Consider the following 26,834-nt stretch of genomic DNA (forward strand, 5'->3'; position numbering starts at 1 on the left):
TGGGACACATGTATGCAGGCCAAACACTCATACACAAAATAAAAATAAATAAAATTTTAAGGACTTTTTAAAGGAAAACAAGTTTTGAATGCTCCCTGTGGAAGGAACTGTCCAGAAATAAGTGAATCACACATGTGAATATTCGGTCATGGCTGGTGGACAGAAGAATGCACTTCAACTGACACATTGCTGGCTTGTAGTAAAGTCGGCCACACACCCTGGCTCCAACAATAGTGTTGCAATGGGAAAAAAAAAAGGGAGTGGAGCCAAGAATCGAAATCTGGCACCAGTGAATTTTTTTTTTTTATTTTTTGAGACAAGGTCTCTCTGTGTAGTCCTGGCTGGCTTGGAGCTCACAGAGATCTGCCTGTCTCTGTTTTCTCATCTCTGAGCCCTGCCCCCAGCCCATCACTTCCTGGTAGGATTAAGAACGTGCCAGCCACCTTGGCCAGCCTATGTGAGTCTTTAAAAATCCCTAGAGAGCCGATTATTTCCCTACCTCTCACAAATGTGTACGTTTCTAGAACCCATCCAAATCTCACCTCTTCACCCAAAGAAAACACCAGATTAGCAAGAAACATAAACTTTATTAAGACTCATCTGCGTCTCTCCTAAGCAATTTAAATGCAACCCATCGTCAGCCCTATGAGGTAGAAAGCCTGACCATCCCCACAGCTGAGATGTGAAGTCCAGAGAGGTCAAGACATTTTCCTGAGGTTACACAGGAAGGAAAGGGTAAAATTGGCAGAGTTCCATGTATGTGACAAATGGCCTTCCTGTGTATGCAAATGTATGTGCAGGTGTGCGTGCACATGTCTGTACAGAGGTCAGGGGACAGCTCTGGATATTCTTCCTGAGGCACTGCTCCACCATTTTGTTTGAACCAGGGAATTCTTGTTGGCCTGAGCGTCACTGAAAGGATGAGTGTCACTGGGGCTGCCTGTCCCCACTCCTCAGCACTGGGACAACAGGCGTGTCTCACCACACAGCTAACCCGGGGTCTGGGAGTTGAACTCGCAGCCTTGTGCTTTGGATGCCCCTCACTGACCAAGCCACCTCCCCAGGTTCTAACAAGCAACTACTGAGTGCCTCCTGTATCCCAGGAACTGATTTAGTTGGCTTAAACACATAGGGGCCCCATGTGGAGCAAGGCTTAGCTGGTGGTTTAGGGGTGACCAAAGGTGCTACAGCTTCTTCTGAAGTCTCATTATGTGCACTTCTTGCTAGGCTACCTTGCTGAAGATGGACCCCAAACTCTCAGGCCTCCAGCAAAGCAAACAGGGTTCTTCCCAGCTAATGAAGACAGTGGGTCTCAACTGTGAAAAGACGGATGGGCCCAGAATGAAAAGACCCAGGAATCCCAATCCGCCCCTTTGCACACCTAAGGTTTGTTCAGTTCACAGCCAGGCCCAGGGCCCAGGAAGGAAACTTAGTTCACAGGTGTAGTTTCCAGGTAGGGTAAGGTACAGGGTGTGTGGAGGCCTCTGTGGGGTCCCCCGATGCCCTTGACTGTCAGCACACACTGAACACTGAAGGCACCTGACCTTGGTACTTCTCTTGTGCTGTCTTGAGGATGGGCACAAGATTCTGGAAGGTGGGCCGGAAGGAGGCCTCTGACTCCCAGCAGTTCTTCATGAGGTGATAGATCTATGGGAGAAATGGGGCTGTGAGGCCATTCACCCTGGGTCTTGAGGGTGGGAATGGGGAACATCTGTTGGCGGACTCACCTCAAGGGGACATCTGTCAGGCCGAGGCAGCCTCTCTCCTCGTTCCAGCAGCTCTGTGAGTCTCAGCACGGTCATCTGGCCCTGCGTGAGGCCGATGAGCTCGATGAATTTCTAAAGCACAATTGACAGCAATTATTCGCACAAGCTGTGAACAAGTGATCCGTGCTTCCTGGTGTGTGTGTGTGTGTGTGTGTGTGTGTGTGTGTGTGTGTGTGTGCGCGCACATGCTCACACATGCACATGCAGTATGCACATGGATGAAAAGGCCAGAGGGTGACAAAGATGCCCCACTCTATGTCTGTCTGTCTTGGTCTTTGAGACAGAGTCAAGATTCTGTCTCCCTCCCAGTTTTGGGGTTATATGGTACATACGCATATAGCCGTGCTCAGATCATGTGTATACATGTCTGCATGTGTGTGGGTACATGTGTGTGGGGCATATGCTCTATCTAGCATATACATTAATATGAATTCCTAAAATTAATATGGAGATATGAGGTTGAGATCAGGGACGTTAGATATCATCTTCCACCTTATCCATGGAGGTAGGGTCTCTTAATCAAACCCAGAGCTCCCTGATTTGACTTTTGTGGCTAGACAGCTTGCTCTATTCTATCTCTGCCTTCCCAGGCAGATTTAAAACAGGTCAACACACCCACCTGACATTCAAATTCAAGTGAGTTCTGGGGACCCAAACTTATCTCCTCATGCTTGCAAAGCAGACGCTTAACTACTGAGCCATGCCCCCAGCTCTGACACTCTTTTGAGACAGGGTTTTAGTTATCCCAGGCTAACCTTTAACTTCTGATCCTCCTGCCTCCACTTCCGGGGCTGGGAAGACAGGCATGCCCATTTTATGCTGGGCTGATGATGGAACCCATGGCTTAGCACATGCCAGCCAGTGCTCTACCAACTGAGTCACAGCTCCATCCCCTTTAAAACCTATTTCTTGAGATAATGATCTTGCTACAGGCTGGTCTTCACCTCTTCAGCTCAAGGAATTCTCCTGCCTTGACCAGAGTAGCTGAGGAGAAATGCTGTCTTTGGGACTAATGCTCTCCTGGCTTCTCCCACCAGCTCTCGGCTAACCGATCACTGTGGTCCAAAGCCTTTCAGTGACTCACTGTGAGATGGACAAATGAACTGGTTGGCCCCATCAGAAAAAGTCACAGGAATTTAGAGCCACTCCTCCCCCTTGGTGTGAGTGATGTGGCACGTGTGCACATACACCAACACACAATAAATGAGTGGGAAAGAACCACTCAAACAAACTCCAAAGTAGATGTCTGCACTGCCAAGCAATACCTTTACAGATCAGGCAGGACTGGGCAAACAGGCTGGTGAAGAGCCTGCCAGTTGACAACGGTGGTGGTACACACCCCCCCCCCCCCCATCCCAGTACTCGGGAGGCAGAGACAGGCAGTTCTCTGAGTTGGAGGACAGCCTAGTCTACAGAGTGAGTTCTAGGACCCTGTCTTGAACTCCCACACACAAAAGGAGCCTGCCAGTGTTGGGGTCGGGGGAGACTGAACTTTAAATGTATGCTTTTTAGAAAAGCTCCCTAAGTGAACACAAGGGTAGAATGGGATGTCTCTTGCTCACCGTGGGGGGACTCTGGCTAGAGTCACAGTATGTCAACAGCTCATAAAGGGTCACCCCGAAGGACCAGACATCAGATGCATAGTAAAATTTGCACTCCTTCAGGCATTCTGGGGCATACCTGGAAACATAGAAGGCTCAGGACTGGTTGCCTGGAGTTTAAGTTCCCCGGCAGGTGAAAGGAGTTCCAATTGGGACCTCACCCTTCAGGGCACAGTAACAAGCCAAGTCAAACTGGCCTAGTGGGCTTTAGTCATGTTCCTTTCGTCCCTAAGCCTCTCCCACTAGGCCCTAGCCACACCCTTTTCATCTATAAGCCCCGCCCAGCACCCCAGTGTCTCCTCCAGCCTGACCCCTCAGACTGTGCCCGCTCCTGATCACCAGAACACTGGGCTGTCCCCGTCCTCGCGCACTCGGTAGTACTCGCGGCCTTCAGGTACAGCCTTGGCTAGGCCAAAGTCGCCAATCTTGACCAGCCTGTCGTTGTCCAGTAGCACGTTGCGCGCAGCGAGGTCTCGATGAATGTAGTGCTGAGTGTGCAGGTAGGCCATGCCCTGAGGTGGGGCAGAGGGGGTCAGGATCAGCTCTGGCCTGAGCAAGCAAAGGGAAGAGCCAGAGCAGGGCTTGGAGATAAGCCAGCAAAGCTAGATAGGAAGATTAGTTGTGAGGGGCGGGGCTTTGTGGGTAGGGTCAAAAGGAGGATCCTGCAAATCTCTGCAACAGTGGTTATCAACAGGTGTGTCGTGACTCCTGGAGAGCTCCAGATATCCTGCCTATCAGATATTTGCATTTCGATTCGTAACAGTAGCAAAATTAAAGTTATGAAGTAGCAATGAAAATAATGTTATGGTTGGGGGTTCCCAGAACATAAAGAACTGTATTAAAGGGTCGCAGCATTAGACAGGTTGAGAACCAGTGCTCTACAAGGTTAGGAGTGGGGCGTTCAGAGCCAAGCTGGGATGGACGGAGACTGATGGGTGGGACATGGGGGTCTAGGAAGAGGTAAACCTCTACAGGATTTTGGGTGGGGTTTGTAGCTACTAGGCCAGGCAAGGTAGGCTACATAGAGGATGGCGGTTGGGGGATGGTCTCCAGGGTTCAATGGGAGGGGCTAAAAAAGGTGAGTGGGTCCAGTCCTAAAGAAACTGTAGGGATTAAGGTGCCCAGGTGACCAGAACACAAAAAAGAGTGAAAGCAATCTAGTCCAAGGACAAGAACGGATACAGGAATAGAACCCATCAGACCCAATAGACCCGCTGCAGAAGTGTTCCACTCCAGAAGGAGGGACACAGCCATCCCACCTCGCAGATCTGCTGGGCAAACAGCAGGAGCTGTGCCAGCCCAACGTTGTGCCTTTGCAGGTAGTCTCGGAGGCTGCCCAGAGGGACATACTCCATGACCAGCTGTACAGACTTCTCTCCTGTGAGGCAGAAACCAAAGGGGACGCTGCAGGAGGGGCTGCAGTCTCTGGATCCTGGAGCCCTGAGCTCTGCACAGCTCCTTCCCACGAAGGGAGAAAAGATCAAGACCAGGGCTTGCGAGGACAGGTCCTTGTCCTATGGACCCATGTGGAACCCCATTGCTGTGCTAGGGGCTTCTGTTTATCCCACCCTCCTCCCATAGGTAACACCCCCAACTGAGAAGACAGCTGCCCAGCTACACCCCCACGGAGGGTGAGTAATGCTACTTGGTCAGACCGGGATGGTTCCCACCTCCACCCTGGTGTAGAGATCTTCAACTGTTCAGGATGGAACAGCCACGCCCACACACCACGGCTGGCCCACGCTCACCTTGGTCTTCACAGCAGCCTTTGTACTTGACGATGTGGTCATGGTACAGTGTCCGCAGGATTTCAATCTCCCGCTGCCAGCCCGAGCGGAGCTGGGGACCACATCCCTCCTTCAGAGCTTTCACAGCCACCATCTCACCAGTGCCGTCATTGGTTGGGTCGTAGAGGTACAGGGTGACCTTCCCAAAGTGACCCTTGCAGAAGTGGACGGGAGAGTCATGCCAGGCTGTAGAGCTTGCTAGACCCTACTTACTCCATGTTGAACAAAATTAGGTCTCTTTCCAATTCCCTATGCCTTCTTTCAAACCTGAGGAATCTTGACGGCTCCCCCACCCGAGAACTACACTTTATTTCTCTGGAATCACACTATGTGGCACAGCTAGCTTGGAACTTGATATGCAAACCAAGACAGCTTCAAACTCAGAGATGCACTTGACTCAAGCCTCCTGAGTGTTAGTACCATGCCTGGCCCTCAAAACTATTCTTTCTTTTAAAGATGTATTTATTTTATGTATATGAGTACACTGTAGCTGTCTTCAGACACACTAGAATAGGGAATCAGATCTCATTACCAAGGTTGTGAGCCACCATGTGGTTGCTGGGAATTGAACTCAGGACCTCTGGAAGAGCAGTCAGTGCTCTTAACCGTTGAGCCATCTCTCCAGCCTTCAAAACTATTCTTAGGCTTCCTTAAGCCCTAAATTCCTCCTGGAGAGGCCCTGCTGCTAGGTCTCCAGGGTCTCCCTTGTTCTTCAAGTCCTTCTGCACCTCTCCAAATCAGCCCAGGTCTCCAGATATACCTCAACCTTGTAGGCTCCATTCTATAGCATCTAAGCCCAAACCCAGCTCTCCCTCCAAACCTTCAAGCCCTTCCCTACATCTCTACCCTACACCCCAGCTGTTCATTCCTACTCCCACACTCTCCAGCCAAAGCCTCACCTCACCCAAATCCCGGATCTTTTTCAAATAACGCTTGTGGAAAACGGTGGGGTCTGATGCTGGTGAGTCTGAGTTCACAGCCGAAACACCCACTAGATCTGGGAGAGGCAAAGCCAGCAGTTAGACCCTGGCCCCGGTGCCTCGATTCTCAGTATCGCTCTTACCTGGAGACCCATAGGTGAATATGAAACTGTCACGCACCATGCCCCAGTGTAGAGACCTTAGATGTACAGTGCTTGCATTGGCAACCCCCCAGCTGCACCCTCAGCTCCCAGGGCCCTGGCTCACTCTGTGGCTGAAGTCTGGTGAGGTCCCGCAAAATGGTACGGAATGACGGCCTCTGTGCTGGTTCATAGGTCAGGCACTGGCGGGTGAGTGTGGCCAGCTCCGGGCACGAGGGCTCAGGCAGCTGATGTTTCTTTGTGTAGAACCGTTCTTTCTGTGGGGGTGGTGATCCCAGAAAGTGAGCACCCCATTCCATTCCACATCTTCCCCAAAGGCACAGCAAGCAACAGGGTTGCTTAGTACCTAGTATTTTTATGCCCATACAGAGAAATTGGCTTAAGCTTAGTAAAGACTAGAGTCAGGAAATGGCTCTGCAGAGTTGGAGTGGGTAAATACCAAGCTACTCCCAGCACCCTGGCTTCCTCCCGGCCGTCAGCTCAGCTGCTTCAATAGCCCGGGGCTGACAAAAGCTGTGTCCGGATCAAGGCTGTTCTTCCCGGCCTGGCTCAGGAGCCAGATTCTGCATCTGATGAACCCTTCTTTAGGAACCCTTTCAGTCACTTAGACAGACCTGAGAATCCTCTAAAACCCATATAAACCCCCAGGACATACCTCAGATGGGCTACGACCCTGCAGGGGTGCCTCCCCGTCAAAGCAGATCTCAAGGAGTGTGGCACCAAAGCTCCACATGTCTGCGGCAGTACCCAAGGTATTGGCCCCTCCCGACAGGCACTCCGGAGCTGTCCAGGGGATGCGTTCCACCCGCTCTGGGGAGCATAGGTCAGAGGTCAGAGATCAGCAGCAGCGGTGGAAAGGGCAGAGTAAGACTGTCCCTGAAGCCAGCCCTACTCTAGAACTCACCTTCCCTGGAGAGGGCAGCCTGGCCCACACCAGGATCACTGAGCTTGATGAAGGGGTTGGTACCCTCCTCCAGCCCCAGGCGAGCCAGCAGGATGTTCCGGCCACATACGTTCCCGTGAACTAGATTCTTGTCCTCCTGGGGTGGCAGAGGAGAGAGAAGCGTATGGTTCCCAGGGCTGGGCCCAGATCCCACCCACCAGCCCTACCCTATGAGGCCCCTCCCCAAGGGACAGCCATGTGAAAATGACAGTTGTCAAATGACAGTATCAGTTATTGAGACCAGGTCACATTGGGAGCCAAGGTTCTTAGCCAGGAACAAAAAGCCAGACAACCCCACTGTAGACCCCAAACACATTCCAGGACCCTCCCCTGCATGGGCTGCTCCTACGCACACACACTGGGAGAAGGATCTTCGAAAGACTTCCTCACAGCAACCTTCCCCTCCGTCAGGTGAGGCCAGCCCCATCCACCTACCTCATTCCCAAGCTGTAACTGTGCCTCATCTCCACGGCAGCAACTCACCGACCCACAATGCTTTCTGTGTTATGTGTTATATGTATGCTATATGGTGGTTTGTGTGCATGTGTGCGGAGGTTAGGGATGAACGTTAGAGGTCTTCCTCAATTGCTCCTCACCTTATTCTTTGAGACAGTGTCTCACACTGAATCTGGAGCTCACTGACTGGGGAAGCTAGCCAGGCAGGGATCCTCCTGTCTTTGCCTCTCTGGTGCTAGAGACACAGGCTTTCAATGTGGGCTTTGAGGGATATGACTGACGGCTGTCCAGCAAGCATTTGCCACTCTCCAGATACACCTGCTCAGTTCTTACAGCTTCCTGCTCTATTGTGTTACTGCCTAAGCACAGTTAAGATGGCCAAACACAGGCCATCTCCAGACTGAACATGACCAAAACTCACTCTCATCAGGAATGAGTGTGCGCCTGTCATCTCCAGAGGCAGAGGCAGGAGTATCTGGAGTTCAAAGCCAGGCTTGGTCACATATGTATTTGAAGCCAGCCTAGGCTACACATGAGACCTTGCCTCAGAACAAATTTAATTAGCTAGGCATGGTGGAACCTCAACACTCCAGAGGCAGAGGCAAGTAGATCTCTGGGAGTTCAAGATCAGCTTGGTCTACACAGTAAGCACCAGGCCAGTCAAAACCATACAGTAAGACTCTGCCTCAAAAAAATTTTTTTACATGATTTTCATGACATTTATACTGTGACAGGTATCTCAAATGGAGATACCTACAGTAACAGGGGAGTCTGTGTTGGCCTATAAACACACTATATGCTTTTGTTATTTTAAAAAATGGGGGCTGGAGAGATTGCTCAGTGGTTAAGAGCACTGCTCTTCCAGAGGTCCTGAGTTCAAATCCCAGCAACCACATAGTGGTTCACAACCATCTGTAATGGGATTCAATGCCTTTTTCTGGTGTGTCTGAAGATAGCTACAATGTGCTCATATATATAAATAAATCTTTAAGAAAAAGAAAAAAGAAAAATGGTTCCATGTGGCCCATGCTGACCTCAAACTTGTTATATAGGGGCTGAGGCTATGGCCCAGTGGCTAAAGTAATTGCTGTCCAAGTGTGAAGACCTGAGTTCAAGCCTCAGCACCCATGTGTTAGGCTAGATGTGGCAACACATACTTAATCTTAGAGCCGAGATGCAGACAGGAGCACGGGGCTCACAGGCTAGTTAGCCTAGTTATATGAAGAAATAAGTCAGCAGCTAAAGAAGGGTCTGACCTACACGGATGAACACATGTCCCCAACCCCAAACTTACTACTTAGTAGAGAATGGCCCTCCTGCCTTCACCTCCCCAGTTCTAAGGCTGTAGGTATACAGAGCTGGGGCTGGACCCCAGGCTTTGTCCATGTTAGGCAGATGCTCTACCAACTTAGCTACAGCTAAGTTTTAATACATGCAACAGGGTATTGTATAGCCCAGGTTATTCTCAAAGTCACTATATAGCTGAGAATAGCTAAATTACAAATCTTCCTGCCTCAGCTCCTGAGACCTGTGATGGCAGGGATGTGTCACCATTCCTGGCTTCACCCATATCCCACTTTCTGCAGGAGACTTGAGCATCCACAGATAGGGAATGATCTACATTGTCTCTTCCAACTCACAGGTCAGGCCCCAGAGTCCACGATGTGATAATTGGACAGGATCTAGCACAGGGCCTGGTGCAGTGCACTTGGGGCCACTGAACATGAGGATACAAATGAGAGAGCAGACCTGCAGGACACACTGTAACAGCAGTGGCTGTGGCATATTAGAGGCCAAGCATGTGGATAACGCTCCTGGGGTCACGGTTCAGAACTACGGGTTAGTGTGGCCTCCCATTCTGAAGACCAGAGTGCCCCCTCAGGCCCACGTACCAGGTAGCTGAGGGCACTGGCCAGCTGCTGAGCGACAGCCATCTTCCAGGTCATGGGCACTTGGCCCCTCTGTCTCCGTAGCCACACATCCAAGGGACCATGTTCTACAAATTCTGTCACAATGATATCTGCAAAGATACAGCTGCTAGCGGGGCAGCCACCTGGCTCTGTCTCCAGGACTGAACCAGGACACAGGGGGCAGAGGTGACACCAAGATACAGGAGTGGGTCAGGCACAAGCTGAAAAGCAGGGTCAAGGGGCACACACGAGGGCACAGCAGTCACAACTGGGGTCGGTCTGCACTTGGAGGATAGATAGGGAAGGAACAGAGGTCTAAGCAGGGTGGACACACAGGGTGACTGAAGACACAACAGGGCTGGGACCTGTCTGGGGCTGAAGGGACTAGAGGGTGTATGACGTATGCAAGAAGGGATTCTGGGAAGAATGGAGACTCAGAGCAGACAGGGCAGAGTAGGTACAGCAAGGAGTCAGGGTGGGGGGAGCTTCAGAGTACGGTTCAGTGTTAAGATGCAAGTCAAGACCTGGTATGCAGTGGGGACTGGGCATGTGCTGTAGGCCAAAGTCTGGTCTCAGGGCTACAGGAGAGACTGATGGGCAAATGGCTGGGGTGTGGCTCAGTGAGGGTCTGGGGTAGTTCAACAACAGAGCCTCTGCTTGGAATACCATAGTGAAGGGCTGGGGGTGTCACTCGTGGGTTGAGTGTTTACCCTACATGCTGAAAACCTGGGTTCCATCTCAAGTACCATTATAAAAAAAAAAGTTGCCGAGCTGGGGAGGGGAAGGGGTAGCCTGCAAACCCAGCTGGGTGGGAGGGGTGCACTCACTCTCTGAGCCACGCACGCAGACGCCATGCAGGAAAGCCAGGTGCATGTGTGACACCTGGCTCATGAGGCTGGCAGTCTCATAGAAGGCCTGTGGAGGCAGGGCAGGGCAGGTCTAAATCCACCGCATCCCCACCAACTGTCCTCTCCAGACACCTCAGGGTCAGCCTTGCACACTTACCAAGGCGATATCATGGTGACTGGGGTCGAGGACTTTGAGCACCACTCGAAGTTGCTGCCCACCGCCCCCACCAGGCTCAGGGGGACATCCACCGTCCACTTTGCCCTCATCGGGGCCTCCCACTCTTAGCAGGCCCTCATACACATTGGTCCTTGTGCCTTGGCCCAGGTGGGACAGCTGTAAGAAGAGGTACAGAATGCAGTGGGGGTGTACTTGATGACAAGCACCCCCGCCCCCCAGGTCTGCAAGCCCTGCCACAGAACACCCACCTGTGTGATTTCATCCTGGTGAACCCTGTGGAAGCTGAGCTGACTGAGGGTGAGAGGCCGAGTGTGGGCCCTGGACCCCCGCATGATGACGAGGTTGGAGATTTCTAGGCACAGGAGTGGACATTGCCCTCACAGGCTGGCTTCAGGGCACAGTGTCACCCTACCCTGTGCCTCTCACCCTCCTGCTCACCTCTTGGCCGGGGCAGGCAGCAGTGGTGCAAGGGGAAACAGTCATCACCGGCCCGCAGCAAGCAGCCCTGCAAGGCCAGCCGAAGGTCCCCCAAGCTGGCGAAGGAGCGGCCCCAGCCTTCTAGCACAAAGGCTCCGGGCTGCTGGGTGATGGGAAACTTTCGGAGCCGCAGGCCCCTGGGGCCGTTACTGGGAGCCTGGGGAGATGGGAAAGCAGATGTGAGCAAGGGTCAGGCAGGGCTTAGATCCAGCCTGCAAAGGGTGTACCTCTCTAGCCCTGGCTCCAGGCCCACCGGGTTTCGTTGGGCCACAGTAAGGATCAGGCGGTGCAGGTGGCTGGTGCTCCACTGAATCAGGTAGAGGCCATCCTCTGGCCACAGCTTGGCCTGCACAAATGGATCCCTGGGAGAGGAGGAAAGAGGGCACCGTCAAGTCTCTTGTAGTCACTGGGGATGGGACTCGTGCCAGACAATGTCCCAGGAGACCTGCCCCGAGATACACGCACCAGCTGGGACACAAGTCAGACAAAGGAAGTGTGGCAGCACACACGTGACTCCAGCTCTCGGGCCGCTGAGGTCACAGGATCACTAGCCTTCGAGTCCAGCCTGGGCTACATGATATGACTATGTTTCAATTAAAAAAAAAAAAAGAGGGGATGAGGACCTTAGAAGATCTGGGTTCAGATACCTAGCACCCACCCATGTGGGAATCCGGAAGTGGTGGCATGCAGCTGTGGTCCCAACCCTGAGGCTACGGCTCAGCTAGTCTAGCCAGTCAGTGAGAGTCCCTGTCTCAAAAACTGAGGTGGAGGACCAGGTCACAAGCACCTGTAACTCCATCTCCCCGGAGTTCCATGGGCATCAGCATTCATCGTTCATGTGGCGTGTGTGTGCACACGCGCGTGCATACAGAACCCTCAGAGAGCTCAATGGGGAAGGCACTGGGTAAAGAGCAAGACGGCCTGAGTTCAGCATCCAGAACCCATGTGATAGGAGGAGAGAGCTGACTCCTGCAGGTTGCCTGCTGACTTCCCCACATACACTATGGCATGTCCTTCTCTCAAATAAATAAATGTGTAAAAACCCTCAGAACCACTGATCGTAAGTTCACACGTGTATCTATATACATATACATGACCGCTGACAGAGTAAGAGGCATGTGCCTAACATTAAACACAGCCACTCACAATGTGATAGATTCCTATCTGACGTCACATGGGTCACACCCAGATACAGCCACAAAGGGACGGAGTGATTTACAGTAGAGAGATAAGTCACATGTCCCCAAAATACAGATCATGGCTGCCATTCATCACCCTAAATCACAGGACCATGTGGGGATGCCATGTGTGATTTGTCCCCTTTGAGGTTCATGTGATGTCCTACATTCCATGATGAGGGGCAGATATGATGGGCTGGAGAGATGGCCCAGAGGTTAAGAGCACTTCCAGAGGACACAAGTTTGATTCCCAGCACTCAGAAGGGGGTTCACAACTGTCTATAACTCCCAGGCTTGTAGGTAGCAGATATGCATGTGGTACAGACATATATACAAGCAACCAAACCAACCAACAAACGAAAAATGGTGCACAAAATTGCAAAAACAACAAAACTTAAAAAAAAAAAAAAAGGTGGCCACATGTCTTTGGGCCAAGCTTGGGGAGGTAGAGGTGGGAAGATGTGGAGTTCAAGACCACCCTCAGCTACATTGGAGCCTAATCTGGGCCAAAGGAAACAGTCTCAAAAACAGAACAGGAGGCCAGCAAGATGACTCAGTGGGTACAGGCGCTGTCGAGTCTGACCTCCAGCACCAAGACGGTAGGAGAGAACCAACTCCTGTAAATTGTCCTGTGACCACTACCCATGTACTGGGAATGCCTGTACACACCGCCACGGCCAGTTCGTGCATGCTAGAAAGCACTACAGCTTGCTACAGTGAGCTAGACTCAGAGACTCCTGTTACTCCATCTGTGCATGTGTGGGTATGGATGTGTGAATGACACTGTGCCCACGCCAGAGGACCTCAGCAATCAGTCCTCACTTCTGCCGTTAGACGCAGGGGTCTGCTGCTAGCTGCCATGTATGCTGGACAGTGCCTACCCAGGCGCCGCAGGGAGGCCGGGACTCCAAACAGGAGTTGCTGAGCTGTGTGTCTTTTATGGGGTCAAATGCAGATAGAGCGTCACACTGGAAGGCAAGTCCCTCATCCAAAGTCATTTCCCCTACATGTGTTCTTCAATTTTAATTTTAAAAGCTGGAGAGATGGCTCATCATTAAAGGGGCCTTACTGCTCTTCAGGAGGACCCAAGTTCAGTTCCCAGCACCCATGCTGGGTAGCTCACAACCACCTGTAACACCAGCTCCAGGAGGGTCAGATACCCTCGGCCTCTATGGGCATCTGCACTCAGGTATGCAGACATACACGTATACACATAATTTAAAGTGTTAAAACAAAACAAAACCTTATGGGCTGGAGAGATGGCTCAGTGGTTAGAGCACTGGCTGCTCTTCCAGAGGTCCTGAGTTCAATTCCCAGCAACCACATGATGGCTCACAACCATCTGTAATGAGATCTGGTTCCCTCTTCTGACATGCAGGTATATATGCAGAACACTGTGTATATAATAAATAGATCTTTTAAAAAAATCCTTACTTACAATTTAATTTTGAGATAGGGTATCACCGTGAAGTCCAAGCTGACCTGCTTGGGTTGAGCTGTGCAGCACTACAACTAACCTCTTTTCTCCTTAAGTATCTGGGCTCAGGTATTTCATTATAGTAACAAAAAAGGAACTGGCATAAGGGCCTTGACATCCTAGAGGTGGCAACCACAATGATCAAAGTGGGGACTAAAGGTGCCATATACAGAGGCCAGACAGCTAGACACACAGTGACACACTGATGTGGCCCACGGCTAACTGGCCTGGGGGCAGTTCCTAGGTGTGATGGTAGTTGTGCACATGCGCACGCAACCTATGTAGGCTGTGTGAAGCCCCTGTGTGCACGCACCCCGTGTGTGTGTAAATGTCTCCTAGAATTCCAGCTTCGGCTTTCTACAGTGCAAACCCCTGGCATCCTCGGGTCACCATCACTCACATGAGGGGCCCATGGATGCCGTTCTGGATGCTGGTCACCAGCCTCGGGGGTGCCACCTCATGGCACAGGTAGTGGCTGGAGTCAGCAGTCAAGCGGAAATAGCCATCAACAAGTGCCACAAAGGACAGGGCCTCGGCCTGGGAACAGAGGCACAGCAACTGTGGGGCCAGGAGGAGGACATGGTCAGGGAGCCCGGCAGGACATGTCCCAGCCTCCACCACCGACCTACTGCCCAGGGATCCCACCAAGCACTTGTTGTCTTGAAGGTAAATGTGCACCCGACGCCCCTTTAGCACCACATGAGAAATGTCCTGGAAGTCAGAGAAGTAGGTCCAAGGTGGTCCCCGAGGACTCTCTGCCAGGTGCTCTCCGGCCTCAGGGGCCTTGGGCATCTTCTCAGACTTGCTGCCTTGGGGTTTCCCTCTGCTGGTACTTCTCTCAGGTTCCTAAACACCAAAGCGGGGTTGGGGGTGGGAGACAGAGGAGGGATAGTCTGATTTCCCTTCAAAGAACAGAAGGAAACTGGGCTCAAGCCCCTAACTCCAAAACTTGGAACTCTGCAGGGGGAGGACCGTGAGTTCAAGTTCAGCCTGAGCTGAGTTTTAGGTCAGCTTGTAGAGTACAGAATACGACCCTAATGCAAAAAACCCTTCAGCTGGACAGTGGTGGCACGTGCCTTTGATCTCAGCATGGGAAGGCAGAGGCAGGGATCTCTGTGGGTCTGAAGCCAGGAGCTCTAGGACAGCCAGGGCTACAAAGAGAAATCTTACTTCTAGAAAACAAACAAACAAATAGCCCTCAAGGGCCGGTGAGAGGGCTCAGCAGGTAAAGTGGCTTGCCTCCAAAGCCTGATGACCTGAGTTTGATCCTTCACATGGTTGAAGGAGAGGAACCGGTTTCCCCAGTCGGTACTCCACTTCCACACAGACACTTAGCGACACCAGTGCCCACCTCCCACAAATAAGTGGAAAGGAAAAAAATCAAAGGGACAGAAGCAGGACAGAATGACAAGCCTCAAAAGCCAGGTGAAAAGCTAGGGTGCTTCAAGTGAGCTCCCCTAAGGGGCTTCAGTTATGGTGACCGCTCACCTGGGTCTGCAGTGGACGCCACTGGATCCCTCCGGTGCCTGTCACCAGTACCTCGTGGGTGGGAGGCCCAGAAGCCAGCTCTGGGCCTGAGTCCCCAGCGCTCTGCCCGCTGTTCTGGATGTAGCAGGGGTCCCTCTCAGGCTGGGCCAGAACTTCCAGATGACACACAGGTATGTGCTCTGAGCCAAAGCGAGGAGCCAGCCGCTCCAGGGTGGCCAAGTACTTAACCATCACAACCTGTTGGGAGAGGGGGCCAGGCCGGAAGGCCCGCAGGAAGCGGCGGAAGACTCTGCGGAGGCGCAGGCGCGTGAGTACATTGTGCTGCCGGAGATGCTGGCGGAAGGAATGAGGGATGCAGTTCTTGAAGCTGTAACGGTGACAAGGGGGACAGGTCAGGAGCCTGGGTGACGAGAAGAGTAGCTCAACGGCCCTGCTGCTTAACGCGGACAATGAGGCCTACGCCATGAATGTGGGCACGAAGAACCCAACCCAAAGGACCACGGTGTCTGCCATTAACCCCAGCACTGCACAGTCAAACTCTACATATCATGAGACTTGGTCTCAACTTTTTTCATTTTGTTTTTATTTTTCCCACCCGCACACATACATGTGTCCACAATGACAAAAAAGAGAGCACCAGATCCCCTGGAACTGGAGTTACAGGTGGTTGTGAGCTGACATGTGTGTGCTGGGAGCTGAACTCAGGTCCCCTGCAAGAGCAGCCAGCGCTCAGAAGCAATCAGCCGTCTCTTCAGCTCCTTGTTTTGGTTTTTATATTATATAATTTATCCCAGACTAGCTTAAAACTAACTGTGTAGCCCAGGCTGACCTCAAATTTGAAGAAATTTTCCTAGTTCTATGTGCTGGGTGTAAGTATTACCACCACATCTGGCCCTAATTTATTGTCTCGTGTTTTGGGAATGAGGTCTCACGTAGCCCAGACTGCTCTTGAACTTGCTGTGTAGCTGATGACCTTAAACTCCAGATTCACCTGGCTCTACCTCCCATGTGTTATAACTACAGGTCTGATCAACTACTCTTAGCTAATTGGGGGTTGGGGGACTAGATCATATACACTGTAGCCTAGGCTAGTTGACAACTGTAATTCTCCTGTCTCAGCATATTGCTGGTTGCTGTAACTACAAGTCTGTGCCACATGCCTGGCCAGAGACAGACCCTCACTGTACTTCCAGAAACTGCCTAGTATTTGAGATGAAAGCCCCACAAAGTATGTACTGATAGAGAACCCCACTTCTACAGGATTGACTTTTATGGGGTCCTTCCTTCCTTCCTTTCTTTTCGAGACAGGGTCTCTATGTAACCCTGGCTGTCCTATAACTCACTATGTAGATCAGGCTGGCCTTAACCTCACAGAGATCCAACCACCTGCCTCTGCTTACTGGATGCTGAGATTCAAAGTGTGCACGAGGGGCTGGAGAGATGGCTCAGTGGTTAAAAGGTCTGTTAAGTGGTGTGTTCTTCCAGAGGTCCTCAGCTCAATTCCTACCAACCACATACTGTCTCACAAGCATCTATACTGGGATCTCATGCCCTCTTCTGACATGCAAGTGTGCATGCAGATAGAGCCATATACACAAAATGAATAAATAAAATCTAAATTAAAAAATACATGTGCACCACTACCCTCAGTTTGAATAATGTTTTTAAAATATGATAAAGGGGCTGGAGAGATGGCTGCTCTTCCAGAGGTCCTGAGTTCAATTCCCTGCACCCACATGGTTTACAGCCATCTACAGTGTGATCTGATTCCCTCTTCTGGCGCTCAGGTGTGCATGCAGAGAGAGCAATGCTCACACATAAAACAAGTAAGTCTTTAAAACAAACAAACAAACAAACAAACAAACAAACAAAAAAAACCAGAGTAAGGCCCAGTAGTGGTGGCACACATCTTTAATCCCAGCACTTGGGAGGCAGGGGCAGACAGAGCTCTGAATCTGAGGCCAGTCTGAGCTACGCAGAGAAACAAACAAGAATCCCTCTTTCCTGCTTAGTCTTCCTACATTTAATATCTGTATTACTTTCTTTAATTAAGAATCTACACTGTTTATTTTTATGTGCGTGTGCGTGTGTGTGCACCAGTGGAAGTCAGGAGGGTTTCGGAGCCCCTGGAGCAGGAGCTATGGACAGCTGTGAGTCACCCAATGGAAGTACTGGCAACTGGCCTCAGGTCCTGTGCAAAAGGCAGATCTGCTGCACCATCTCAGCCCCAGGGCTTGTGTTTCCTTTAGGACCCAATCTGCTTTGCAACATGTGAACTCACAGAGCTGATATTATAGCCCGACACGTAGAACTAGTACACAGTAGATGCTCAATACATGTTTGCTGAATGGATGAAGGCAACATGAGGTTACTCTGGGACCCCAGGGCACAGGGACTGTTACCCACTTACTCCTGGTTCCCACTCCAGTCACCTGATCTCTCTGGCCATTTCCTCCAGGGGGACGCCGCGGCTGAGAGCAAGGTGGCAGAGGTGCAGAAAGGCCATGCCCAAGCTCTCGTTCTTAAAGTGGTGGATCTCTTCCTCGCTAGACAGGTCCCGCAGAGATACCACATCGTTCAAGAACTCATGTTTTCCCTGAGTAGAGGGAAAGATAGAAAAAGGTGTGGGGAGGTGTTTGCTCTATCGCCAACAAACTCTAATTTCCTACTTTTAGGCATCTTCTGGGGAAGAAAGAGATAAGCATTTTTCTAGGAAGACCAAGATACCCCCTCTGCAGGATTTTAAGACCATGGCAGACATTACTAATCAGTTACCAGCACTCATTCACCCCAAGTTCTTTTGGTAGAGAGAGCTAAAAGATCCCCGCTGGTATGAGTTAAAACATATAGCTGAAGTGGAAGTGGGAGTCCTTAACTGTCCCTTTGTTCCCTAAGATGGTCTAAATTACCCGTCCTTGCTCACACCTGCTCAAAAAGGTATTCAAATGAGGCAGAGTCCAAGAGTTGTACACCTTGCTCTGCCTGGTCTGAGGAAGTTTTGGCCCCTGGGAAACCACAGCGGTATACAGCTGGCTCCTGGGGATTCATGCCATGCCAGTTCCGGAAGTAAAACCTGCAAGGAGGGAAGAAAGAGCGGAGTCAGGGGGAGGGATGGGGAAAGCTACTTGCCAAGATCAGCCTGTGTCTGATCTGAGAGACCATGGCACAGTGCATTACGGGATCTCCTTCCACACTGGTGCTGTGGCACATGGATACATGGGTGCATGTGCACACACACGTACACACACCACACCCACATACTTACACTCTCTCACACACCTTCCCTACTCACCTCATTCGAAAATAGAGCCTCAGGCTCACATCTTGGGACATGTCCAGAATGTGATTTGGGGGCAGCCAGACCTTGGCCTGTGCATCGTAGAGAGCGAAGAGATTCAAACAGGGAGGAGTGATGCCTGGAACACGGGAAGTCAGAAGCCACATCATCTGCAAATCCTGAGATCCTACAACCCATGGACTCCTCGCACATACCCTTCCCAGGTCCCCCCTAACTATGAGTGGTCAAATGCTGATATATGCACAAGGTAGTTCAGCATTCCCACCATGCCAAGGCTTCCCAGAACTACATTTCCCAGCATCCTTGCAGCTTGGATATGGACACTGGACTAAACGGCATGTGATCCCAGAATTCTGGAGGCCAAACTGAGCTATATGAAACTCTAGCTCAACAAAAAAGAAAACAAAACAGGCTGAGCATGGTGACACATCCCAGCACTCAGAAGGCAGAGGCAGGTGGATTTCTTTGAGTTCCAGGCCAGCCAGGGCTCCACAGAGACTCTGTTTCAAAATACAAATAGCAAAAACAAATAAACACAAATTGTTCTCCAAGGTTACTGCAAGTTCTCCTCACTGAGGGCTTGATAACACATGGTACCTCGTTTGTTAAACAGCCTTCTACTATGCCATCTGCTTCATTCTGGTTCAAGCCTTCCATGGCCCCCTGCTGCCTGTGGAGAAACCACTTCCCCTTCAGTACTGAGTTGCCTGGCTTTTGGCACTGATGCTTGCTTTCAATTCCTCTTGTTTGACATAGGGTTCCCAAAGCTCAGGCTGGTCTCAAAGTCCATCTCTAGCTGAGGATACCTGTGGATTTCTTTCTGAGCTTCCTGCATGTACGTCCCAGAGGACAGGGATGACAGGTGTGTGTCATCATGCCTGGTTCTTGTGGTACTGGGGTTAGAAGCCAGGGCTCTGTGAGTGCTGGGCGGGTGATCTACCAGAGGAGTGACAATCTTATCCGAGTTTGGATTTTTAGTTCCTTTTCCCAGTTCTTAGAGCCTGTACCCTGACAGTCTGAAGGTCTTTTGGTTCCTCAGACAGAACACACACTCTGGGCCTGTGTGGAGAATCTCTGTGTCGTGGAGAGAACCTCTTGTGTGCTGTGTGGAAGCATCGCCTGTCAATAAAAAGCTGATGGCCTCTTAGCAGAAGGCAGGAAGTAATAGGTGGGAGTTCTGGTCAGAGAGGGAGGAACTCTGGGAGAGTCAGAGGTGGGGAGAGATTTGCCCTAAAGTCTGAGAAGTCTGAGGCATGAAGCTGAGAAGAGACCATGGGGCACTCACAGACTAATCGGGCTAATTACATTATGAGCTAGTCAGGGAGCAAGCCCAGCTTATGGCCTAGGCATTTATTCATAAATAATCAAGTCTCAGAATTGTTATTTTGGGAACTGGGGCATGGCTGGAAAAAATCTGTAGTTACAGCAAATGCCCTGTTATGTCAACACAACAGAAAGATGGTGAGAGACGTCACAATCCAACTGCCAGCACATTTCTTGTGATGGTTTAACCATGTCCCAGCGTTCACGAGCTGATATCACTAAAGTCCTGTGTTAATGGAACTTAAGGGTGGTACCGCTGATAAGTGACTAGGACTGAAAGAAGCTGTGGAGATGTGGCCTAATGGTGTTAGTAACTTGACTTTGGGGAACACAGGGGATGGTAATTAGAACTTTGCACAAACTGGGGAACACCCTAACACCTCATTGGGGAATTCCAGGTGGCAGCTATACTACTAGGTCAAATGGCAACTCCTAGGGGAATTTTTTTTTCTTTTTGTTTTTTAATATTTATTTTATGTATCTGGGCACACTATCTGTCTCTCTTCAGACACACCAGAAGAGGTCATCAGACCTCATTACAGATGGTTGTGAGCCACCATGTGGTTGCTGGGAATTGAACTCAGGACCCCTGGAAGAGCAGCCAGTGCTCTCAACTGCTGAGCTGTCTCTCTAGCCTGATTCTTTTTTTCTTGACTTATTTATGCACATTGGTATTTTACCTACACATATGGCTGTGTGAATGGCGGACCCCCTGGAATCAGAGTTATAGACAGTTGTGAACTACCATGTAGGTTCTGGGAATTGAACCCAGGTCCTCTGGGAGAGCAGCCAGTGCTCCTACTGCTGAGCCATCTCCAGCCCCTTCACCGGGAGTTCTAGGCAGGAGCTCTACCACTGAGCCTAAGATTTGTTTCCTGAAGCAGGATCTTATGTCATTAGTTTGGCCTGGAACTTGTGAGGATCCTCCTGCCTCAGCTTCCCACATTCTGGGATCACAGACCTGGTTCAGCAGAGCTTTCCATCCCTGGCCTGATGTCAGCTTGTACTCACTCCTTTTTGTCCAGTGTCCTCCTCCCTGGGGCTGTGTACTCACCAACTTTGTGTGCAATGTGGATGCAGACCTCCTCTGCAGTCAGAGATGTCTGGCTGAAGGTGACCCAGGGCTCCCCGCCCTCAGGCCCAGGCCAGTGCAGCAGCACCATCAAGCGTCCTGTGGGCACCAGGGGCTGAGCTTCTGTGCCATCTGTCCTGATGTCTTCCGAGGTGGCTCTCCATCCACACAGAGGCATGCTCATGCCATTCACTGTGCTGCCTGTGGACAGAGGAGCACTTACCCACCTGCCACCCCTTCTTTTAGTGATAGCAAAGACATCTTAAGTTTTTGGTTTCATTATTTTTTTAGACAGTCTCATATAACCCAGGGTTGCCCTTCAACTCATTACTGCACTTTGTTTCTTAACGATTTGTGTGGTGTGTGTGTGTGTGTGTGTGTGTGTGTGTGTGTGTGTGTGCCTGAAGTTACAGGCAGTTATTACAACCCACTAGATGAACCGAATTCCAGTTGTCTGGAAGAGTGGCATGCACTCAATCTCAGACTCTGAAGTCATCTAACCAGGCCCTATTTGTTTTCTTTATATATATAAAAAATCTCAGTTGGGAGGCAGAGGCAGGCAGATCTCCTGGTTTACAGAGCAAGTTCCAGGACAGCCAGGGTTATGCAAAGAAACCCTGTCTCAAAAAAAAAAAAAAAAAGTTAGAAGGAAGGAAGGAAGGAGAGAGGGAAGGAAGAAAGGAAGGGATATGTATTTGTGCTACCCACCACCTGGGAAATATTTATTTAGTTTAAACCAACACTTGAACAAAATCTTACTATACTTTTCTAGACTGGTCTTCAATAGCTACATTCAAGCAATCCACCTGCCTCAGCATTCCAAGCAACTGGAGCTACAGATGTCCAGCATTCTGATCCTCCTGTCTTGTTTCTGGAAGGTCCATTTGTGTAGCTCTGGCTGGCCTAAGAGTGCACAAAGCTCCCGACTCTGCTCCGGCTGCTAGGGCAGGAGTCACCGAAAAGCACTTTCTCTCTCAATAATCTGCCAACAGTCTGAAAGCTACTTACTCTGAGGAGCACAGTCAGGGGAGCACTCCCAGCACTTCAGAGGGAGGCAGGAAGATCAGGAATTCAAGGTTATCCTCAGATGTGTAAGGTACTGACGGCCAGCTAGGGCTATGTAAAATCCTGTCTCAGAAGACAGTTCAAGGGTAAAAGGCACTTGCTACCAAGCTGGCAGTCTGAGCTCTGTCCTTGGTACCCATATGAAGGAAGAAGAGAATAAACCAACAAAGCTGTCCTCTGGCCTACACATATCCCTATAAAAACACCTTCACAATAATAAACAAAAATAAAGTAAGTTCACACCAGGCATAAGGGTGCATGCCTTTCACTGATAACTCTCTAAGTTCAAGGCCAGCTGGGGTCACTTCGTTTGATGCTGTCTTAGTCAGTTCATCAATCAGCCAATCAATCAGTATCTGCTCTGAACCAAGGTCCCTGAGGGCAGGCAGGCTTGATGCAACACACCTGGCAGTGCGTCTTGGAACTGTCTGTGTGACCTCAGGGAATGCACTTAACCTCTCTGGTCCTCCGTTTTCCCAGGTAAATAAAAGATGCTGAGACAGGTGCTATGGAAAGATCTTCCAACCTGGTTCCACATGGTACTGGGTCAGCAGGACCTGAATTAGATAGGAATAACAAACCAAATATGACACAAAGAGAGGCCACTGGGAGTGGAGGACTTGAGAGCAGTGCAGAATGTGTCCTGCACACACTATGTCCTAGGCTCCAACCCTTGACCACCAAACCAAACCATACTTCTACATTTTGGGGCCAGTGAGATAGCTCAGCAGGTAAAGGGACTAGTGGTCAAACGTGGCAACCTGGGTTCGATCCCTTTAACTCACACAGTGGAAGAACAGCTGAACTGTCCTTAACTTAATTACGTCATGAGCTTCACCTTTTCAATCTTCCTTTCAGTGCCCCAGCTCCACCCCTGTAAGAGACCAGGGCTGCTCTAACTCCTTTGGAGTGCTCACCTGAGTCCCCCACATTTAAGGGGCAAGGTTTCACATGCACAAGCCTTTAATCCTAGCACTCAAGAGGCAGAAACAGGTGAATCTCAGCATTCAAGGCCAGCCTGGTCTGCAGAGGGAGTTCCAAACATCTGGGATTATACAAAGAAACACTGCTTCATAAAACCCAAAAAAAAGGATAAACATGGTGCATGTGTATGCAGGGTGTATGTGTATACACAGAGTGTGTGCGTGTGTGCATACTATAGGTGCATATATCATATCATATGCCTGTGTGTGCAGGCACATGTGTGCATGACATGTATGTTTGCATAAATTATGTGTGCATGGATAGAATGTGAGTATACACAAGTATATATGTTTGTAGGCATATATGTGCATTTTATATGCATGTGTGTATGGTGTATGGATGTGTGTAGACATATATGTACATGCACAGTGTATACACATGTGTGTACCTAAGTGTGAAAGTCTGCTTCCTGTATGTACATATAGAGGCCAGAAGTGGACATGAGGTCCTTCCACTACTACTTTCTACTTTTTTGTGCTTTTTCAAGACAGGGTTTTCCTGTGTGGCCCTGGCTGTTCTACGATTTGCTCTGCAGATCAGGACCTCAACCTCAGGGATCTGTCTGCCTCTGCCTCCTGAGTGCTGGGATTAAAGGCGTGCACCATGACTGCCTGGCTTCTACCTCATTGTTTTAAACTATGTGAACACTGTCCCTACATGTGTCTGCGCTGTACCTCATGTGTGCCTGGCACCGATGGAGGCCAGAGGACGGAGTAAGGTCCCAGAACTGGAGTTATGTATGCGTGTGAGCTGCCACTCACACTTTAACCCAGAGGATCCAGATTTAGCTGCTGGGCACTAAATCTGGATCCTCTGGGTTAAAGATGACTTTATGGGCTGGAGCTGGCTTAGCAGATAGAGCTCTGTCTGCTCTTCCAGAGGTCCTGAGTTCAAATCCCAGCATCCACATGTGGCTCACAACCATCTGCAATGGGATCTGATGCCCTCTTCTGGTGTGTCTGAAGACAGCTACAGTGTACTCACATACATGAGATAAATAAATCTTAAAAAAAAAAAAAAAAAAAAAAGATCACTTTAACCCTGAGTCATCTCTCCTGCTCCTTCACCTTATTTTTCTGAGACAGGGTTTTACTAGACCAAAGTCGCTGTTTTGGCCCGGCTGTTTAGGCGCTCCCTGTCTCCACCTGCCTAGTGCCGGGGTGACATGTCTGCTGCCACACTCTAGTTTATGTGAATGCTGGGATTCAAACTCGGGTCCTTATGCTTGCAGGCACTTTTCCAACTGCGGGAATATCCATTCATCCTTTATGTTTTTGATACTGGTCTAACAGTGTAGCTCAGGCTATCCTGGAACTCATACTGTAGCTCATACTGGCCTCCAAATCATGGTGTTCCTTCTGCCTCGGTCTCCGAAATGCAGAGATAATGCACTATACTCGACATCACACGTGCACATTATTTTTATTTTGAGGCAGCATTTTACTATAGAGCCTAGGCTGGCCTAGAGCTCACAGCAATCCTCCTGCCTCTGCCTTTCCAGTGTTGGACTCGCAGGCATGTAAGTCAGCAAGCCCAACCTTGAACCCACCAGCCTTAATTTGTGTGACTACCGACGCACCTACAGTCATATCTGCAGGAACTGTCTCCTCTCTGGGCAAGGTTTTTCACGAGGAAAGAAGGTACCAGAGGCTACCTCAAAGGCTCAATGGTAAAGTTTTGGCACACAGTAAGCGGTTAATAGTTGTGGACCATATGCATTCATGTTTAACACGCCAACTCCGGGACGTTGGCTTTTAGAACAGCTCCCTTCCTCCTTCCTGGATCTTCCTAAAGAGATCCAGGCTCAGCTTTGAAGATGAAATACAGGTAGTCTGTACTTGCAGAAGCTGCATCTCTCCCCACCGACAGCCCGAAAACTTGCCTACCCATTTGAACCAGGCGGTAACTGCACTGTGTACTCTCCAAGTAACACACCAGCCCCACGCTGGGGAAATGTTAGTGCTGGCAACTCCCCAGCCTCTGCCTTGCCGCTTCCCAGAGGGGACCCTCCATACTCACCTTTTCCCGAAGTACTCAGCCTAGGGACCCTGGACCCCGCCCCACTGCTCGCAGGGAGCCGCTGGAAGGCCACCGCCTACGTACCGCTTGCCATAGGCTGCCTGAAATGCGCATGCCCTTCGGCTGCAGTCTGTCCCGCCCAGCTTACGGTCCTACATTCCTACTGGGTCATTGAACAGGAACGGCGGCGCTCTGAATATTGATGGTGAGGGATTATTTTAATTGTGATTTGTTAGCGCGGCAAGCGGAACCGGTGAGGCCTCTACGATTGGACGTCCATGGTGAGGGCGGAAACGCAGGGGAGGGCTGCAGGGCCGGGCGGAAAAGTCAGGTCTGTAGGCAAAGGCCCTGGAACCTGCATTGCCTAGTCCTTGGTCTGTCCAGACCCACATTAGGCAAGAATCCTACAAAAAAATCACCCGCCCTTAATCTCTGACCAAGACCCCTTACTTCTGATGTATGCCTTTGTCCTTCCCTTACGCAAGGCCCGGAAGGATGGCTCAGAGGCTAAGACCACTTGGTTCTCTTCCAGGTGATTCGAGTTCAGTACTCAACATCCACACAGCAGCTTGCAATCATCCCTAATTCCCGTTTCAGGGAATTCAACACCCTCTTCTGACCTCTGCAGGTACCAAGCACACACATGGCGCATACACATATATGCAGACAAAATGCTTAACGTTTATTTACAAGCAAACAACTAGCATGGTGGTAATTTCAGCACGTGGGAGGCAGAAGTAGGTGTATTTCTTTAGTTCAAGGCTAGCTTGGGCTACCCAGCAAGTTCAAGCCAGCGTGATCTTGCCTCAAAAAAAAAAAAAAAAAAAAAAAAGAAAAGAAAAAAAGAAAAAGAAAAGAAAAGAAAGAACTCCAATATGGACTATAGACATAGCTCAGCGGTGAAAGGCATTTGCTGCCAATCCCGAAGACATGAGTTAAAGTCCTACAGCTCCAGAATCCACATGGGTGAAGGAAAGAATTGGTTCCCTCTTGTGAGTTATCATCTGATACCGCATTTTACCTTCACACACACACACACACACAATGTTTGTAAGCAAATACATGGGGGGCGGGGCAGGAGGGATATATCCAAGCAGCATCAGTGTGAGCATCACACCACCCCCACCTCTTCCTCCTCTGCTTCTTTATGACTGTTTTTATCTGCCCATATGTAAATGCACTGTGTGACCTGAGCGGCTAAAAGAGGGCCTCGGGTCAGCTAGAACTGCAGTACCAGATGGTTGTAATTACCACCGTGTGGGTGCTGGGAATCAAACCCTGGTCCACCCTGAGTAGTCAGTGCAGTTGGCCAAAGATGTGTTTCTTTCTCTTTCACTCTTCTTTTAAAATTGTGTTGTTTTGTTGGTTTTGTTTTGTTTTTTTTTTTTTTTTTTTGAGACAGGATTTCTCCTCCATGTAACCCTGGCTGGCCCGGAACTCAGTCAGTAGACTAGGCTGGCCTTAAACTAAACCACCTGCCTCTGCCTCTCAAACGCTAAGATTAAAGCATGCACCACCACTGCCTAAGATGCATTTCTTAAAATAAAATTAAAGAAAAAAAAAACCCAGTTATTGTGACACATGCCCGTCAACTCAGCATCCAAAAGGTAAAGGAAGGGGATTAGTAATTTAAGGCTTCTGATTTTTGTTTTTTAAAGTTCCAAGCTGTCTAGAGCTCCTTTTTTTTTTTTTTTTTTTTAAAGATTTATTTATTTATGTGAGTACACTTTGCTGTCCTCAGATACACCAGAAGGGGGCATCAGATCCCATTACAGATGGTTGTGAGCCACCATGTGGATGCTGGGAATTGAATTCAGGACCTCTGGTAGAGCAGTCAGTGTTCTTAACCACTGAACCATCTCTCCAGCCCCCAATATGGCTAC

At 50.0% G+C, this 26,834-nt stretch overlaps 1 protein-coding gene across 2 annotated transcripts; it reads right to left on the bottom strand.

Moving 5' to 3' along the window:
- Nucleotides 1–614: 614 nt before the first annotated feature.
- TYK2 (tyrosine kinase 2) lies at nt 615–25,038 on the bottom strand. 2 transcript variants are annotated; one of them, XM_080930252.1, is made up of 25 exons: nt 24,952–25,038; nt 20,866–21,084; nt 18,483–18,606; nt 18,116–18,263; nt 17,623–17,786; nt 15,191–15,557; nt 14,348–14,548; nt 14,103–14,260; nt 11,301–11,409; nt 11,009–11,204; nt 10,819–10,922; nt 10,550–10,726; nt 10,372–10,459; nt 9,527–9,654; nt 7,140–7,275; nt 6,891–7,045; nt 6,342–6,492; nt 6,054–6,151; nt 5,116–5,308; nt 4,627–4,745; nt 3,707–3,879; nt 3,329–3,446; nt 1,728–1,838; nt 1,545–1,647; nt 615–1,316 (listed from the first exon to the last, which is right to left on the bottom strand). In XM_080930252.1, exons 2-25 carry the CDS (start codon nt 21,065–21,067, stop codon nt 1,294–1,296), a joined length of 3,546 nt encoding a protein of 1,181 aa, XP_080786378.1. In that variant the 5' UTR covers nt 21,068–21,084; nt 24,952–25,038; the 3' UTR covers nt 615–1,293. The 2 variants fall into 2 exon arrangements, with proteins under 2 accessions (XP_080786378.1, XP_080786377.1); XM_080930251.1 differs by having other exon boundaries at nt 615–1,647.
- Nucleotides 25,039–26,834: the final 1,796 nt, after the last annotated feature.

This window comes from Micromys minutus, assembly GCF_963924665.1.
Source record: "Micromys minutus genome assembly, chromosome: 16".
In the NCBI taxonomy this organism is placed as follows: Eukaryota; Metazoa; Chordata; class Mammalia; order Rodentia; family Muridae; genus Micromys; species Micromys minutus.

Excerpts from the sequence above, each read along its gene's own strand:
- TYK2 (XM_080930251.1), bottom strand. The coding sequence starts at position 21,067 with ATGAGCATGCCTCTGTGTGGATGGAGAGCCACCTCGGAAGACATCAGG. Across the intron at positions 14,549-15,190 it reads GGCGTCCACTGCAGACCCAG|GAACCTGAGAGAAGTACCAG; the intron begins GTGAGCGGTCAC and ends TTTGGTGTTTAG. Across the intron at positions 1,648-1,727 it reads CTGACAGATGTCCCCTTGAG|ATCTATCACCTCATGAAGAA; the intron begins GTGAGTCCGCCA and ends TTTCTCCCATAG.